This window comes from Lagenorhynchus albirostris, chromosome 17 (assembly GCF_949774975.1).
Source record: "Lagenorhynchus albirostris chromosome 17, mLagAlb1.1, whole genome shotgun sequence".
Classification (NCBI taxonomy): Eukaryota; Metazoa; Chordata; class Mammalia; order Artiodactyla; family Delphinidae; genus Lagenorhynchus; species Lagenorhynchus albirostris.
The window spans coordinates 44,970,860-44,987,401 of NC_083111.1; the positions used below are offsets into that span (position 1 = coordinate 44,970,860).

The 16,542-nt window shown below is 36.5% G+C and overlaps 1 protein-coding gene across 12 annotated transcripts in view; it reads left to right on the top strand.

The window, feature by feature from the left end:
- The window catches only part of VPS13B (vacuolar protein sorting 13 homolog B), a 793,535-nt gene that overhangs the window by 74,348 nt on the left and 702,645 nt on the right, over positions 1-16,542 (top strand). For 11 of the 12 annotated variants that reach the window (XM_060128467.1, XM_060128455.1, XM_060128456.1 and 8 more), the window contains exons 9-12: positions 1,853-1,948; positions 2,423-2,545; positions 3,030-3,167; positions 4,107-4,194. In XM_060128467.1, the coding sequence (XP_059984450.1) occupies positions 1,853-1,948; positions 2,423-2,545; positions 3,030-3,167; positions 4,107-4,194 (445 nt within the window). Of the gene's footprint in view, positions 1-1,852; positions 1,949-2,422; positions 2,546-3,029; positions 3,168-4,106; positions 4,195-4,789; positions 5,069-16,542 lie in introns of those variants that run through there. The other variant, XM_060128466.1, reaches the window with a different exon arrangement.

The window sequence follows — 16,542 nt, forward strand, 5'->3', positions numbered from 1 at the left end:
CAACCACTGCGCCACCAGGGAAGCCCTAAAGTACTATCTTTTCTGGTGACTTGTACATGTTTATTTTTAAATTTGAAATTATTCTGGTACATTTCTATTAACTTCAGTGATGAGAAGAGTTGTAATTAAACCGAGTCCGTCAAAACAGGCATTTATATACAAAACTTTTATAGACTTTTGGGGTAGTATTTGTCATTAGTCAATGTATCTTTAAAAAAATTTGAAACATTTATGTCTCTCTAACGTTTCTCTAAGGGAAATATGTGGATATTTTGGAGGAAGACATTAGAATTATTGTTCAGCTTGGGTCTAAAGAATGTTTGGAATTAATTTGTGGTTCATATTCTGGTCAGAAAATAAGGTCATGTTTCTACATTAGCATTCTTAACAGTTGATATCAATCCAACAAAAATCATGCCAAATTAAATGTAGCATTTAAAAAATAATGTTGAAAATTGTTCTTGTAATGTTTGAGTCCTTTTAATCAATTAATTGCTTTTTTTCTACAATAATTGTAGACAGCTGAGGGGTAATCAAGTTTAAAATATTCAATTTTACTTAAGCATTTTAGATTATAGAACTGTACTTTGAAATAACAACATTGTGTATACCATTTCTTGAAGCATCCAAGAAATAAAGGCTTACATTATATAAAAACTCGTTGGTATAAAAAATGAGAATAATTAGTTGATTCCCAGTATAAAGAGGTTATCATGCTTAGAATTATAGCTTTTCAATTCAATAAGTTCTATATGACCTAAGTTAAATATTGGTTTTTATTTTTTAAATGTGATCTGTGACTTTGCATTTAAGTTTGAAGAGTATATCCATTTCACACGAATAAGGCTCACTGAATCATTAGCAAACATGAGCAGAATACTTTTTTTTTTTAAAGTAACATCTTTATTTTGGAGTAGTTTTAGATTTACAGGAAAGTTGCAGAGATGGTACACAGAGTTCACATATACTCCTTACCCAGTTTTCCCTCTTATTAACATCTTACGCTATCACAGTTCTTTTGTCAAAACTAGGAAGCCAGCATTGGTGCATTATTGTTAAATTCCAGACTTTAATTTCATAATGACCCTTTTCTGTAACATGATCCAAACTAGGATACCACATTGCATATAGAAAAGGAGCTTTTAAAAATAATTCAAATTATCTAATTTTTGGATACGTAGAAATGATATGCTGTAAGTTTCAGGGGAGCAAGAGTATATATATATATATATATATATATATATATATATATTTTTTTTTTGTCAGCATCTATATCAGTACTTGTTATCTAGCAGGCACTCAGTGAGTATTTGCACGATTGAATGAGTCTGTGACACATACTGTGAGATTATGTACTTTGAAAGTAAAGCCCTTGAATCTGCCTCCCTCGTAGAACTAAAAAAGTTTTGTTGAATCTCTGTTTCTTCACAGCTTTCTTTTTGATTACAAATAGGTAGAAATCTTATAAATGATTGAACTAAACCTGATTGAATATATTAGTGAATGTAAAATGAACTGATGTTAAAATATATGTACATTTTTGGCAGAATATATGAGTCATTTTATGACTAGGGGACTGTTATAGCTACATAGCTTTCACCATTTTAAGCAATATTATTAAGAAAAAGGAGTATTTATATTCTCTATATGAACTTACTAGACTAGCATATTCAACCTTTATACCATGGATAATCTGTTACAGCTGTTTTTGTTGCACCTGTTTTCCTGCTTCATAATTTAATTTCCCGAATCTTAAAATTGGCCTTGTTTCTATCAATTCATCATAGTAATGACAGTTTATTGCCATTTAATACTAATTTGACTTACTTAATATTCTTATATTGTTTCATAGCTCACTGAAATGCAAGCTGAGAGTAGTTACTACAGCCCTCAAAAAGTAAAATCTAAAGAAGTATTGTGTTGGGAACAAGAAGGAACTACAGTTGAGGTAATCCCATCAACATTGAATATACTTTAAGAAATCTTTGTAATGGTCCTTAAGGTTAATATTTAATAAATACAGGTTTTAAAATCATAAATAGTATATTTAAAAATGTATTTATAACTTTTTATTTCTGTTTTAGTGATCAGTAGTATTAATTGAAATAATTATTCTTTAACAAAGATTTTACCGTAATATGCAACATTAATTTATTCTTTCATTTTTTCATTTGACTTGTGTGTGCTCGTATGTATGTGTGGATTAATGTTCTTGAAGTGCCAGTCATTGAGGATACAAAGGTTTGAGGATACAGAGACAAGTAAGATGTTTCTTATTTTAATAGGATGTGTGATCTGAGGAGAATAAATATGGAAAGGTCATAATTCTAAAGATGTTTCAACTAATTTAGAAATTCTGCAAGGAAAGCTTGTAAAATTTTTATTGAAATTCAGGTTCATAATGCTTCCTTTCCTCTTATAGGCCCTTATGATGGGAGAGCCTTTCTTTGATTGCCAGATTGGTTTTGTAGGTTGCAGAGCCATGTGCCTTAAAGGAATTATGGGTGTTAAAGATTTTGAAGAGAGTATGAATAGAAGTGAAACCGTAAGTCAAAATCTCCCCTTTCCTCCATTTTTTTTTTTTTTTTTTTTTTTTTGGATAGAATGTAGGGATAATGAGGTGCTTATTGAGGTGTTTAACCATACCAAAAAATCTGTTAGACTACATATATCTTTGGCTTGAGAGGGGAACTTTACTATTTTCCCCTATAAGAAATTATAGAGCTCAGGGGAATTTAGAAAGTTGGTAGTACTTAACACCTGGACAGTAGTTCCAAGTACTTTCCAATTCATAAATGTTTCTTTCTTGTTTATGGCAGCTACTTGGAGTTCCTCTTTGGTTTGTTAAAATGTTCTTTGCCAAAATAGGCAGTGAAAATGGAGACAGCATGCCTTGTCTTTTTACAGGACCTCAAGTTGTAGTGTGATTTCTATTGACTACTGAATTGGTATTATAAAACCAAGGTTTTATTTTCTTTAACTGTCTAATGATTTTTTCTCCTGTTCAAAAATTTTGCATTTATTTTCAGGAAGCCTGTTTCTTCATTTGTGGTGAAAATTTGAATATGAAAGGTTTGACATACCTCACAAATTCATTGTTCGATTACCGAAGCCCAGAAAATAATGGTACTCGTGCAGAATTTATCTTGGATGCAGCTAATCATAAGGTCAGAGAATATATATTTGAGCCAAATTCTAGGTTGTGCTGAGGTGGACACTTTGTGTGAATACTTGTGATTGATGTTTCTTCTCCAGTAATATATTCTGAATGCTAGTTGTTTATTGAAACATCTAGCATATCTTTGTCCACCTTCTATATCTAGAGAGGTTTAAGGAGTGCACAAAGATCTCTACTTTTATATAGCATGCAGCCACAGTTAGTTTATCCATTCCCTACTGTTAAAATAGTCATGGAGGAAACATGTAGAATTATTTCTTTTAATTTCAGTTACTTTTGAAGTGTGGGATTAATGAAAAGAAGTGAAGAATTTAACATTTTACTATATGTAGTGTTTGAATTTTTCATATAAGATTATATTAATGTACTTTTTATGGAATAAATTTAAAAACTCAAAAAAAGTTCCTGAAGATTAGTATAATAGAATCAATGATTTACATTGATTCTACAGACTTACTTTTATAGTTGAAAGTAAAGAATTTAATTTTTACCTGCATAATTAACATACATTTAAAAATATTTTAGTATATTTTTAGTGTTTGAACTGTTTCACATAAGTGTACTGAAATATTAAGGATTAACTGTATTTGAGAGTATATATTAGACCGTTTTGTGATGGTGATAAAGGTCAACACCATACTGCCCTACTCTATTGTAGGTATTCATTAACCAGACATTATTGACAAAGTGGTCAAATTGTCTAGTAGAATTATAGATGTCCTTTTGTGTGGTCCATAGTAGAGGTAACACTACGTTTTTTAGAAGCCAATTCTTTGTGTAACCTCTGTTCTTCTTTCTGTTTTGGTAATCCTTTGAGTTGGTACACATTCTCCATAAGGATATGTGTCTAATTCTTGATCTTTCAGGTTTTAAACTCAAAAGTCTGTTCTATACAATGTATGTTCTGTTTGCTTTGCTTTGTTGGCAGGAGACATACACTGAGATAGCTGGAATGCAAAGGTTTGGGGCTTTTTACATGGATTACCTGTATACAATGGAGAACACCAGTGGCAAAGGTACTGGTTTCTTTCCTTTATATTTGCTTTTCCTTGAACAACAGAAACAAAGACTTCTTCAGAAACAATTGGTCCTTGACTGATTGTACTCTGTTACATCAGAGTTACCTTCTGTTACTTTGTGGAGTGGTTTAATTTTAATGTCATGTTAGAATTTTCTTAGATTCTTAACATTTTTAGTCCTTTCTTTGTGCAGCTGATTGAAAAGATTTTTATATAATCAACTAGAATTAGTTCTAATATGTACCAAATATTAAAAATTTTGATACATCAAATTTCATATTAAGTTGTCAAAGAGCATAAACATTTCCTTTTCTGTATTAAATATATTTTGAAGGTTATATAGATCTTTTTATTAAAAAAAGAGTTTGTTGTTTCAAACAGAAAAGTAGAAATATATTCTTCTAGAAACTACGGACAGTCTTTTATTATTTTATTATGTGTTTCATTTTAGTAATCAAATGATTTCAGAAATTTAACTATACTATGTTGTGCTTATCATTCCAGCCTTTTTCATATTGAAAACTTAGTCAATATAGGGTCACCATTTTTTGGTTAATTTTTCATATTTCAATAAATGATTTCCTTGTTTCAGGTGATGAGTTAGATATTGTGAATGCAAAGAAGACCAAAGCATTTCTCAAGAAACCAATAGGTAGTGTTCATGCACTTAAATAAGTGATTCTAATATAGCATGTTAAGGACAGTAATGTAAACAGACAGCTAAAAGAGGTCCAGGTGAGAAGGGGACTACCTTTGTCTGTGGGGTTGAAGACTTCACAGAGGAGTTGATGTTGAAGGATCGTTAAGTTTGTTAGATGAAAACAGAAGGAAAGAACTGTAATTTTCTACTTCCTGCTTTCAAAATGGATTTCTAAATGTTGGTGTTCTCATTGGTCAAACCTGGATTCACTTCTTTCCCTAAAATCTTCCTGAAGTAATCTTATTCTTTTTCATGGATTTGAGTACCTTCTATATGTTATTGGTGTCCATATTTGTATTTTTAGTCCAAACTTATTCTTTCAGATTTAGAATTAAATATATCCAGTGCACACTTGACATTTTTACTTCTGTGTCTCACAAATATCTCAAAACTGAATATGTTGAAATTGAATTATTAAAACCCTCATGACTACCCACTACTTCTCCCCTATTTTCAGTGTTCTCTTACTGGAAAATTTTTCTACTGTCTTCTAATTGCACAAGCTGGAAATCTGGGAATCTTGACACACTTCTCTCCTGGCATCCAACCCATCAGTGCATTTTGTCAAATTTTATCTCTAGAATCTATCTAGAATCTGTCTTTTCTTAAGCTTCACCATTAATGCTCTCATCCAATCTGTTATCATCTAGATTCTAATAGCTTTTTTACTGGCTTTCTCCTTCCACTCTTGCCCTCCTATAATCTATACTGCAATCAGACTGGCTTAATTCTGTGCTTAAAATCTTCACTGCCTTCGCATTGCTTTATTTAAAAAAAAAATTCAAATAGTTGATCAGATTTTGCTGTTGAGTTACTTTGTAGATAATGATAACCACCAAGGAAGATAGAGACACAAAAGGAAGATTTCCGGAGGAAAAGATGTGGTGTTTTTTTTTTTTTAACATCTTTATTGGAGTACAATTGCTTAACGATGGTGTCTTAGTTTCTGCTTTATAACAAACTGAATCAGTTATACATATACATATGTTCCCATATCTCTTCCCTCTTGCGTCTCCCTCCCTCCCAGCCTCCCTATCCCACCCCTCTAGGTGGTCACAAAGCACCGAGCTGATCTCCCTGTGCTATGTGGCTGCTTTGCACTGGCTATCTATTTTACGTTTGGTAGTGTATATATGTCCATGCCACTCCCTCACTTTATCACAGCTTACCCTTCCCCCTCCCTATATCCTCAAGTCCATTCTCTAGTAGGTCTGTGTCTTTATTCCCATCTTACCACTAGGTTCTTCATGACATTTTTTTTCTTAGATTCCATATATATGTGTTAGCATACAGTATTTGTCTTTCTCTTTCTGACTTACTTCACTCTGTATGACACACTCTAGGTACATTCACCTCACTACAAATAACTCAATTTCGTTTCTTTTTATGACAGAGTAATACTCCATTGTATATATGTGCCACATCTTCTTTATCCATTCATCCGATGATGGACACTTAGGTTGCTTCCATGTCCTGGCTATTGTAAATAGAGCTGCAATGAACATTTTGGTACATGACTCTTTGAATTATGGTTTTCTCAGGGCATATGCCCAGTAGTGGGATTGCTGGGTCATATGGTAGTTCCTATTCATAGTTTTTTAAGGAACCTCCATACTGTTCTCCATAGTGGCTGTACCAATTCACATTCCCACCAGTAGTGCAAGAGTGTTCCCTTTTCTCCACACCCTCTCCAGCATTTATTGTTTCTAGATTTTTTTTTTTTTTTCTTGCGGTACGTGGGTCTCTCACTGTTGTGGCCTCTCCTGTTGCGGAACACAGGCTCTGGACGCGCAGGCTCAGCGGCCATGGCTCACGGGCCCAACCGCTCTGCGGCATGTGGGATCTTCCCAGACTGGGGCACGAACCTGTGTCCCCTGCATCAGCAGGTGGACTCTCAACTACTGCGCCACCAGGGAAGCCCATGTTTCTAGATTTTTTGATGATGGCCATTCTGACCGGTGTGAGATGATATCTCATTGAATTTTTTTTTTTTTTTTGCGGTACGTGGGCCTCTCCCGTTGCGGAGCACAGGCTACAGACGCGCAGGCCCAGTGGCCGTGGCTCACGGGCCCAACCACTCTGTGGCATGCGGGATCCTCCCAGACCGGGGCACAAACCCATGTCCCCTGCATCGGCAGGCGGACTCCCAACCACTGCACCACCAGGGAAGCCCTCATTGTAGTTTTGATTTGCATTTCTCTAATGATTAATGATGTTGAGCATTCTTTCATGTGTTTGTTGGCAATCTGTATATCTTCTTTGGAGAAATGTCTATTTAGGTCTTCTGCCCATTTTTGGATTGGATTGTTTGTTTTTTTGTTATTGAACTGCATGAGCTGCTTGTAAATTTTGGAGATTAATCCTTTGTCAGTTGCTTCATTTGCAAATATTTTCTCCCATTCTGAGGGTTGTCTTTTGGTCTTGTTTATGGTTTCCTTTGCTGTGCAAAACCTTTTAAGTTTCATTAGGTCCCATTTGTTTATTTTTGTTTTTATTTCCATTTCTCTAGGAGGTGGGTCAAAAAGGATCTTGCTGTGATTTATGTCATAGAGTGTTCTGCCTTTGTTTTCCTCTAAGAGTTTGATAGTTTCTGGCCTTACATTTAGGTCTTTAATCCATTTTGAGCTTATTTTTGTGTATGGTGTTAGGGAGTGTTCTAATCTCATACTTTTACATGTACCTGTCCAGTTTTCCCAGCACCACTTATTGAAGAGGATGTCCTTTCTCCACTGTACATTCCTGCCTCCTTTATCAAAGATAAGGTGACCATATGTGCGTGGGTTTATCTCTGGGCTTTCTATCCTGTTCCATTGATCTATCTTTCTGTTTTTGTGCCGGTACCATACTGTCTTGATTACTGTAGCTTTGTAGTATACTCTGAAGTCAGGGAGCCTGATTCCTCCAGCTCCGTTTTTCGTTCTTAAGATTGCTTTGGCTATTCGGGGTCTTCTGTGTTTCCATACAAATTGTGAAGTTTTTTGTTTTAGTTCTGTGAAAAATGCCAGTGGTAGTTTGATAGGAATTGCATTGAATCTGTAGATTGCTTTGGGTAGTAGAGTCATTTTCACAATGTTGATTCTTCCAATCCAAGAACATGGTATATCTCTCCATCTATTTGTATCATCTTTAATTTCTTTCATCAGTGTCTTGTAATTTTTTGCATACAGGTCTTTTGTCTCCTTAGGTAGGTTTATTCCTAGATATTTTATTCTTTTTGTTGCAATGGTAAATGGGAGAATTTTCTTGATTTCAGATTTTTCATCATTAGTGCATAGGAGTGCCAGAGATTTCTGTGCATTAATTTTGTATCCTGCTACTTTACCAGATTCATTGATTAGCTCTAGTAGTTTTCTGGTAGCATCTTTAGGATTCTCTATGTGTAGTACCATGTCATCTGCAAACAGTGACAGCTTTACTTCTTTTCCGATTTGGATTCCTTTTATTTCTTTTTCTTCTCTGACTGCTGTGGCTAAAACTTCCAAAACTATGTTGAATAAGAGTGGTGAGAGTGGGCAACCTTGTCTTGTTCCTGATCTTAGTGGAAATGCTTTCAGTTTTTCACCATTGAGGACAATGTTGGCTGTGGGTTTGTCATACATGGCCTTTATTATGTTGAGGAAAGTTCACTCTATGCCTACTTTCTGCAGGGTTTTTATCATAAATGGGTGTTGAATTTTGTCGAAAGCTTTCTCTGCATCTATTGAGATGATCATATGGTTTTTCTCATTCAATTTGTTAATATGGTGTATCACGTTGATTGATTTGCGTAATTTGAAGCATCCTTCAAATTACTGGAATAAACCCCACTTGATCATGGTGTATGATCCTTTTAATGTGCTGTTGGATTCTGTTTGCTAGTATTTTGTTGAGGATTTTTGCATCTATGTTCATCAGTGATATTGGCCTGTAGTTTTCTTTCTTTGTGACATCCTTGTCTGGTTTTGGTATCAGGGTGATGGTGGCCTCATAGAATGAGTTTGGGAGTGTTCCTCCCTCTGCTATATTTTGGAAGGGTTTGAGAAGGATAGGTGTTAGCTCTTCTCTACATGTTTGATAGAATTCGCCTGTGAAGCCATCTGGTCCTGGGCTTTTGTTTGTTGGAAGATTTTTAATCACAGTTTCAATTTCATTGCTTGTGATTGGTCTTTTCATATTTTCTATTTCTTCCTGATTCAGTCTTGACAGGTTGTGCATTTCTAAGAATGTGTCCATTTCTTCCAGGTTGTCCATTTTATTGGCATAGAGTTGCTTGTAGTAATCTCTCATGATCTTTTGTATTTCTGCAGTGTCAGTTTTTACTTCTTTTTCATTTCTAATTCTATTGATTTGAGTCTTCTCCCTTTTTTCCTTAATGAGTCTGGCTAATGGTTTATTAATTTTGTTTATCTTCTCAAAGAACCAGCTTTTAGTTTTATTGATCTTTGCTATCGTTTCCTTCATTTCTTTTTCATTTATCTCTGATCTGATTTTTATGATTTCATTCCTTCTGCTAACTTGGGGGTTTTTTTGTTCTTCTTTCTCTAATTGATTTAGGTGCAAGGTTAGGTTGTTTATTCAAGATGTTTCCTGTTTCTTAAGGTAGGATTTATTGCTATAAACTTCCCTCTTAGAACTGCTTTTGCTGCATCCCATAGGTTTTGGGTCATTGTGTCTGCATTGTCATTTGTTTCTAGCTATTTTTTGATTTCCTCTTTGATTTCTTCAGTGATCACTTCGTTATTAAGTAGTGTATTGTTTAGGCTCCATGTGCTTGTATTTTTTACAGATCTTTTCCTGTAATTGATACCTAGTCTCATAGTGTTGTGGTCGGAAAAGATACTTGATACGATTTCAGTTATCTTAAGTTTACCAAGGCTTGATTTGTGACCCAAGATATGATGTATTCTGGAGAATGTTCCATGAGCACTTGAGAAAAATGTGTATTCTGTTGTTTTTGGGTGGAATGTCCTATAAATATCAATTAAGTCCATCTTCTTTAATGTGTCATTTGAAGCTTGTGTTTCCTTATTTATTTTCATTTTGTATGATCTGTCCATTCGTGAAACTGGGGTGTTAAAGTCCCCTACTATGAATGTGTTACTGTTGATTTCCCCTTTTATGGCTGTTAGTATTTTCCTTATGTATTGAGGTGCTCCTATGTTGGGTGCATAAGTATTTACAATTGTTATATCTTCTTCTTGGATCGATCCCTTGAGCATTATGTAGTGTCCTTCTTTGTCTCTTCTAATAGTCTTTGTTTTAAAGTCTGTTTTGTCTGATACGAGAAATGTTACTCCAGCTTTCTTTTTGTTCCATTTACATGGAATATCTTTTTCCATCCCCTCACTTTCAGTCTGTATGTGTCCGTAGGTCTGAGGTGGGTCTCTTGTCGACAGCATATATATGGGTCTTGTTTTTGTATCCATTCAGCCAGTCTGTGTCTTTTGGTGGGAGCATTTAATCCATTTACATTTAAGGTAATTATCAATATGTATGTTCCTATTCCCGTTTTCTTAATTGTTTTGGGTTTGTTATTGTAGGTCTTTTCCTTCTCTTGTGTTTCCTGCCTAGAGAAGTTCCTTTAGCAGTTGTTGTAGAGCTGGTTTGGTGGTGCTGAACGCTCTCAGCTTACGCTTGTCTGTAAAGGTTTTAATTTCTCTGTCAAATCTGAATGAGATCCTTGCTGGGTAGAGTAATCTTGGTTGCAGGTTTTTCTCCTTCATGAGGTTAAATATGTCCTGCCAGTCCCTTCTGGCTTGCGGAGTTTCTGCTGAAAGATCAGCTGTTAATCTTATTGGGATTCCCTTGTGTGTTATTTGTTGTTTTTCCCTTGCTGCTTTTAATATGTTTTCTTTGTATTTATTTTTTGACAGTTTGATTAATATGTGTTGGCATGTTTCTCCTTGGATTTATCCTGTATGGGACTCTCTGTGCTTCCTGGATTTGGTTAACTATTTCCTTTCCCATATTAGGGAAGTTTTCAACTATAATCTCTTCAAATATTTTCTCAGTCCCTTTCTTTTTCTTTTCTTCTTTTGGGACCCGTATAATTCGAATGTTGGTGCGTTTATTGTTGTCCCAGAGGTCTCTGAGACTCTCCTCGGTTCTTTTCATTCTTTATTCTGCTCTGCAGTAGTTATTCCTAGTATTTTATCTTCCAGGTCACTTATCCGTTCTTCTGCCTCAGTTATTCTGCTATTGATCCCATCTAGAGTATTTTTCATTTCATTTGTTGTGTTGGTTATCATTGCTTGTTTCCTCTTTAGTTCTTCTAGGTCCTTGTTAAATGTTTCTTGCATTTTTTCTATTCTATTTCCAAGATTTTGGATCATCTTTACTATCGTTATTCTGAATTCTTTTTCAGGTAGACTGCCAATTTCCTCTTCATTTGTTAGGTCTGATGGATTTTCATCTTGCTCCTTCATCTGTTGTGTGTTTTTGTGTCTTCTCATTTTGCTTATCTTACTGTGTTTGGGGTCTCCTTTTAGCAGGCCGCAGGTTCGTAGTTCCCGTTGTTTTTGGTGTCTGTCCCCAGTCGCTAAAGTTGGTTCAGTGGGTTGTGTAGGCTTCCTGGTAGTGGGGACTAGTGCCTGTGTTCTGGTGGATGAGGCTGGATTTTGTCTTTCTGGTGGGCAGGTCCACGTCTGGTGGTGTGTTTTGGGGTGTCTGTGGCCTTATGATTTTAGGCAGCCTCTTTGCTAATGGGTGGGATTGTGTTCCTGTCTTGCTAGTTGTTTGGCATAGGGTGTCCAGCACTGTAGCTTGCTGGTCGTTGAGTGAAGCTGGGTGCTGGTGTTGAGATGGAAATCTCTGGGAGATTTTCGCCATTTGAATATTATGTGGAGGTGGGAGGTCTCTTGTGGACCAGTGTCGTGAAGTTGGCTCTCCCACCTCAGAGGCACAGCACTGACTCCTGGCTGCAGCACCAAGAGCCTTTCAACCACACGGCTCAGAATAAGAGGGAGAAAAAGTAGAAAGAAAGAAAGAGGATAAAGTAAAATAAAATAAAGTTAGATAAAATAAAATAAAGTTATTAAAATAAAAAATAATAAGAAAAATTTTTTTAAAAGTAAAAAACAAAACAAAAGAAAAAAACGGACGGACAGAACCCTAGGACAAATGGTGAAAGCAAAGCTATACAGACAAAATCTCACACAGAAGCAAACTCATATACACTCACAAAAAGAGGAAAAGGGGAAAAAATAATATTTCTTGCTCCCAAAGTCCACCTCCTCAATTTGGGATGATTCGTTGTCTATTCAGGTATTCCAGAATTTCAGGGTACATCAAATTGATTGTGGAGATTTAATCTGCTGGTCCTGAGGCTGCTGGGAGAGATTGCCCTTTCTCTTGTTTGTTCGCACAGCTCCAGGGGTTCAGCTTTGGATTTGGCCCCGCCTCTGCGTGTAGGTTGCCGGAGGGCGTCTGTTCTTCTCTCAGACAGGACTGGGTTAAAGGAGCCGCTGTTTCGGGGGCTCTGGCTCACTCAGGCCACAGGGAGGGAGGGGCATGGAGTGCAGGGCGAAGCCTGCGGCGGCAGAGGCCTGCGTGATGTTGCACCAGCCTGAGGCACTCTGTGAGTTCTCCTGGGGAAGTTGTCCCTGGATCCTGGGACCCTGGCTGTGGCCGGCTGCACGGGCTCCCGGGAGGGGAGGTGTGGATAATGCCCTGTGCTCGCACACAGGCTTCTTGGTGGCGGCAGCAGCAGCCTTAGCGTCTCATACCCATCTCTGGAGTCTGCGCTGTTATCCGTGGCTTGCGCTGGTCTCCGGAGCTCCTTTAAGTAGCGCTTTTAATCCCCTCTCCTTGCGCACCAAGAAACAAAGAGGGAAGAAAAAGTGTTTTGACTCTTTGGCAGGTCCAGACTTTTCCTCGGACTCCCTCCCGGCTAGCCGTGGTGCACTACCCTCTTCAGGCTGTGTTCACGCCGCCAGCCCCAGTCCTCTCCCTGCGCTCCAACCGAAGCCCAAGCCTCAGCTCCCAGTCCCGCCCGCCGTGGTGGGTGAGCAGACAAGCCTCTCGGGCTGGTGAGTGCTGGTTGGCAGCGATCCTCTGTGCGGGCATCTCTCGTCTTTGCCCTCCGCATCCCTGTGGCTGCACTCTCCTCCGTGGCTCCGAAGCTTCCCCCTCTGCCACACGCAGTCTCCGCTCATGAAGGGGTTTCTAGTGTGTGGAAACCTTGCCTCCTTCACAGCTCCCTCCCACCGGTGCAGGTCCCGTCCCTATTCTTTTGTCTCTGTTTTTTCTTTTGCCCTACCCACGTACGTGGGGAGTTTCTTGCCTTTTGGGAGGTCTGAGGTCTTCTGCCAGCGTTCAGTGGGTGTTCTGTAGGAGTTGTTCCATGTGTAGATGTATGTCTGATGTATCTGTGGGGAGAAAGGTGATCTCTGCGTCTTAGTCTTCCGCCATCTTCCCCCTCAACTCACAAAAGATGTGTTGTGAGGTACCCGTGGACATTGGTAGAGATGCTCAGGAGTCAATTATATGTATTAGGTTTCCTCCACTACAGCATTCGTATGAAACCTTTGGTAATCTGAAATGGTGTAAAGTGAAGAAGCTGTTACCTTAGGACAGATCTTGTTAACTGATGTGCCAAATAAATTGAGAAAAGCGCGTATGCTCAAAGACACAGTTCAAAGCTGTGGTGGCTTGATATTGAGATTCTGAGTATAGTTCCTGGGGAAGGAGTTTGCTGGTGCCACTCTAGACGCTAGTGGTGTGCGCTGCCTCTGTAATGTTTCACTGCAAAACAAGTGGTGAATGCTGTTTTCACCTTTTTGTTGTAAAAGTGAATATTCTCTTCACATTTATTTTGGTTACGGAAACAGATCTTTTGTAAAAGTGAAATGGCCTAAAGCTAACTTTTGAAAAGCAAGGGATACCTGCATATGAAAGTACAATTCAGAAGTCTGTGTTCTAAGGACTTTGCAAATTTTTATTGTGTTGTAGTTGCCAAATGTAAGCTGGTAGGTTTCCTCTTGTTTAGTATGATGTCTTACACATGAGCTGTGAATTTGGTATTTTGTGAGGTGGAGTACAAAGTAGTCTGCCTATCAGGTAAAGGAAACCTCTCACTGAAAATTTTATTTGTATATATTTGTTTCTGAAGTTTTTAAAAGATTGAAACATGATTTATATTTGCTAGGGTGCTTATATATTTTCTGCCTTAGAAGCTGGTAGTTTTCTACTTTTTGAATTTTTCACATATTCCATTCCTGTGAATATTGTGCATTTTTGTATAGATATCTTAGTCTTTAACTTTTTTTAACCAAAATGTTAGATCATAACATACAAACAAAAAAGTTCTATACATTTACGTACAGAATAGCAAAGAAATAGAAACACCTGTGTATTCCTCACACAAGCCAAGAAACAGGACAGTGTCAACATTGCTGGTCTCCTGTGTGTTCCTTTTCCATCACAGTCTTTTCCCTCCCTCATTGGAAGAAACTGCTCTTCTTAGGCTTGTGGTAATCATTTTCTTGCTTTTGGTTTACTGCTTACACAGATACTTTCTCAGCTGTGCAAGCAGATAATTTTTTTGAGTAAATAATAAGATTCCACAGTTAATTTAACTTGTGAATGTCACATGTTCATTAAAAATGTGTTCATTCATTCACCCAGTAATCTGTTTGCTTGTTCTTTGCCTGCTTTTTGGTAGCTGCTTTTATATGTGTGTTTCTCATTGTGAATCTATATTCACTGATAATATAGTGATGGTGATAATGGCTAATATTTATTGAATGGTTTTAAATGTAAGGCACTCTTCTGAGTGTTTTACATGTAGCAGCTAACTTAATCTTCATAATAACCCTATAAGTCAATAACAATATCCTCATTTTCCATATGACGAAACAGCCAGTCCTATACAGGTTTTGTAACTTGGCCAAGATCACACACCTATTATGTGGAATTTGAACCCAGCTAGTTTAAACTCTACAGCTTGCATTGATAACTACCGTGTTCAGATTTTCTTCTTTCTTGGATTACTTGAAACAAGAAATTTGTGGAATTTTCAGTATTTATAAACCTAAGAAAAGTATTTTGAATTGTTAAAAGAGGTTAATTTTGAATTCTTCCAAGAAATATTTTATTTAAAATTCTTGGTTTGTTGTGATGACATTTATTTGTTTCTGTAGTCCAAGTTATCAAAAAGTGCCCTAAATTTTATCTTAGGTATCTAAATGCATATTAAACTAATAATTTTACAAAGTTTGTAGTGGATTCTGAAATTTGGAAAGCAGATTTGATTGGTGTGCTTTAAGTAAGTTCATGATAGTATTGACTTAATGTAAAAAACTAGTAAATGCAGTGAGAAAAAGAGCTTGTATTATTTATTTTTGTTGTGATAAATGATGTCGTAGTACTTTACTCACATTATAAAATGACATAAATAAAAATTCGGTTAGTAAGTTTCTTGTGCTGCTGCTTGATATTAATAAGCATTCTGATAATTCATTTTTGTTTTGCTACTTGAAAGCACTCACTGTTTTAGAAACTAAATTATTTCTTATTAATATAACTTTAAATATTATTGTTGTAACTTTTAGTCTTTTTTATTTAAGAAGTTATTGCAAATGTTTTTATGGATCTAAAGTAGATAGCTGAAAACAACAGGAATATTTTAGAGACATAGAGATAAAATTGAAACTATTTAGTTATTGGATTGAGGAAAAGGATGAGAGACAGGCATCATGGTTCATTACCCTTTTGAATCCAGATGTCTTGGGAGAGTGTTGGTGTTAATTTAGGGGAATGTTGGAGTAGAAGCATTTGTGTTTCCTAAATTATTCTATTTAAGGATTAATTTTCTAGTTCCTGGGTTAGTGCTACTTTTTTTCTTTAAAGGATGGGTTTTATACAGAGACTCAGACTCATAAGGTATAAGTTAAATACAAGCAAACTTTAATGAGAACCACTGGGGAAAGAAAGTAGGTGAATTTCTAGTAAAAGAAGACATGTAGGGATATATAGTTCTCACGAATGAAAGTAGAGTTCCTTGTGCACTGGCACAGATGGTTGGTGGAGTTGTTTTTGTAGCTTGCAGATTCCTCTTCACATAGGGAGAAGAATCATTTTCTATTAATAGGTATAAAGGTATGGGCAGATGTAGGCAGTACAGGTTCTTTTACCTCTGGCTCTCCTGGAGAGACTGGCAAGTCCTTCATTTTAATTAGGCTAACTTGATATTGTCTTGACTCTTAATAAGAATAGGCAAACATTCAGGGGTCTGGAGTGACCAAACTTATTGAGGGTGAGCACAAGTAAATACCTTGCTGAAAAGATGTAGCTAAAAGCCAGTCACAGTTTTACATTTTAGATAAGCTACTGGCATTATATTCAAGTTGCATTATCTGAAAAAAAGAATAGAAGCCTCTAGACTTCTATTGTTTTAGAGACAATCTGATGTCTAAAAGAAGGGTCTTCTTGTAAATTGACATTTTTTAAAGAAGCCTAATAGCCTCTATAGGACTCAAAGCAGGATATTTTCCTTGTCTTTGAATATTTTGATTTGCAACCAGAGTCCTTCTGGTTATCTTCAAACTACCTCATCCTAACGGGTAACTCTAGAAATGTCTGGTTTAGCTATGGAAAGTAGCATTTTTTTATGTTAATGGTATGTTATTTATACCTAATTTATAATGTGACTCTTATTTATGTATATC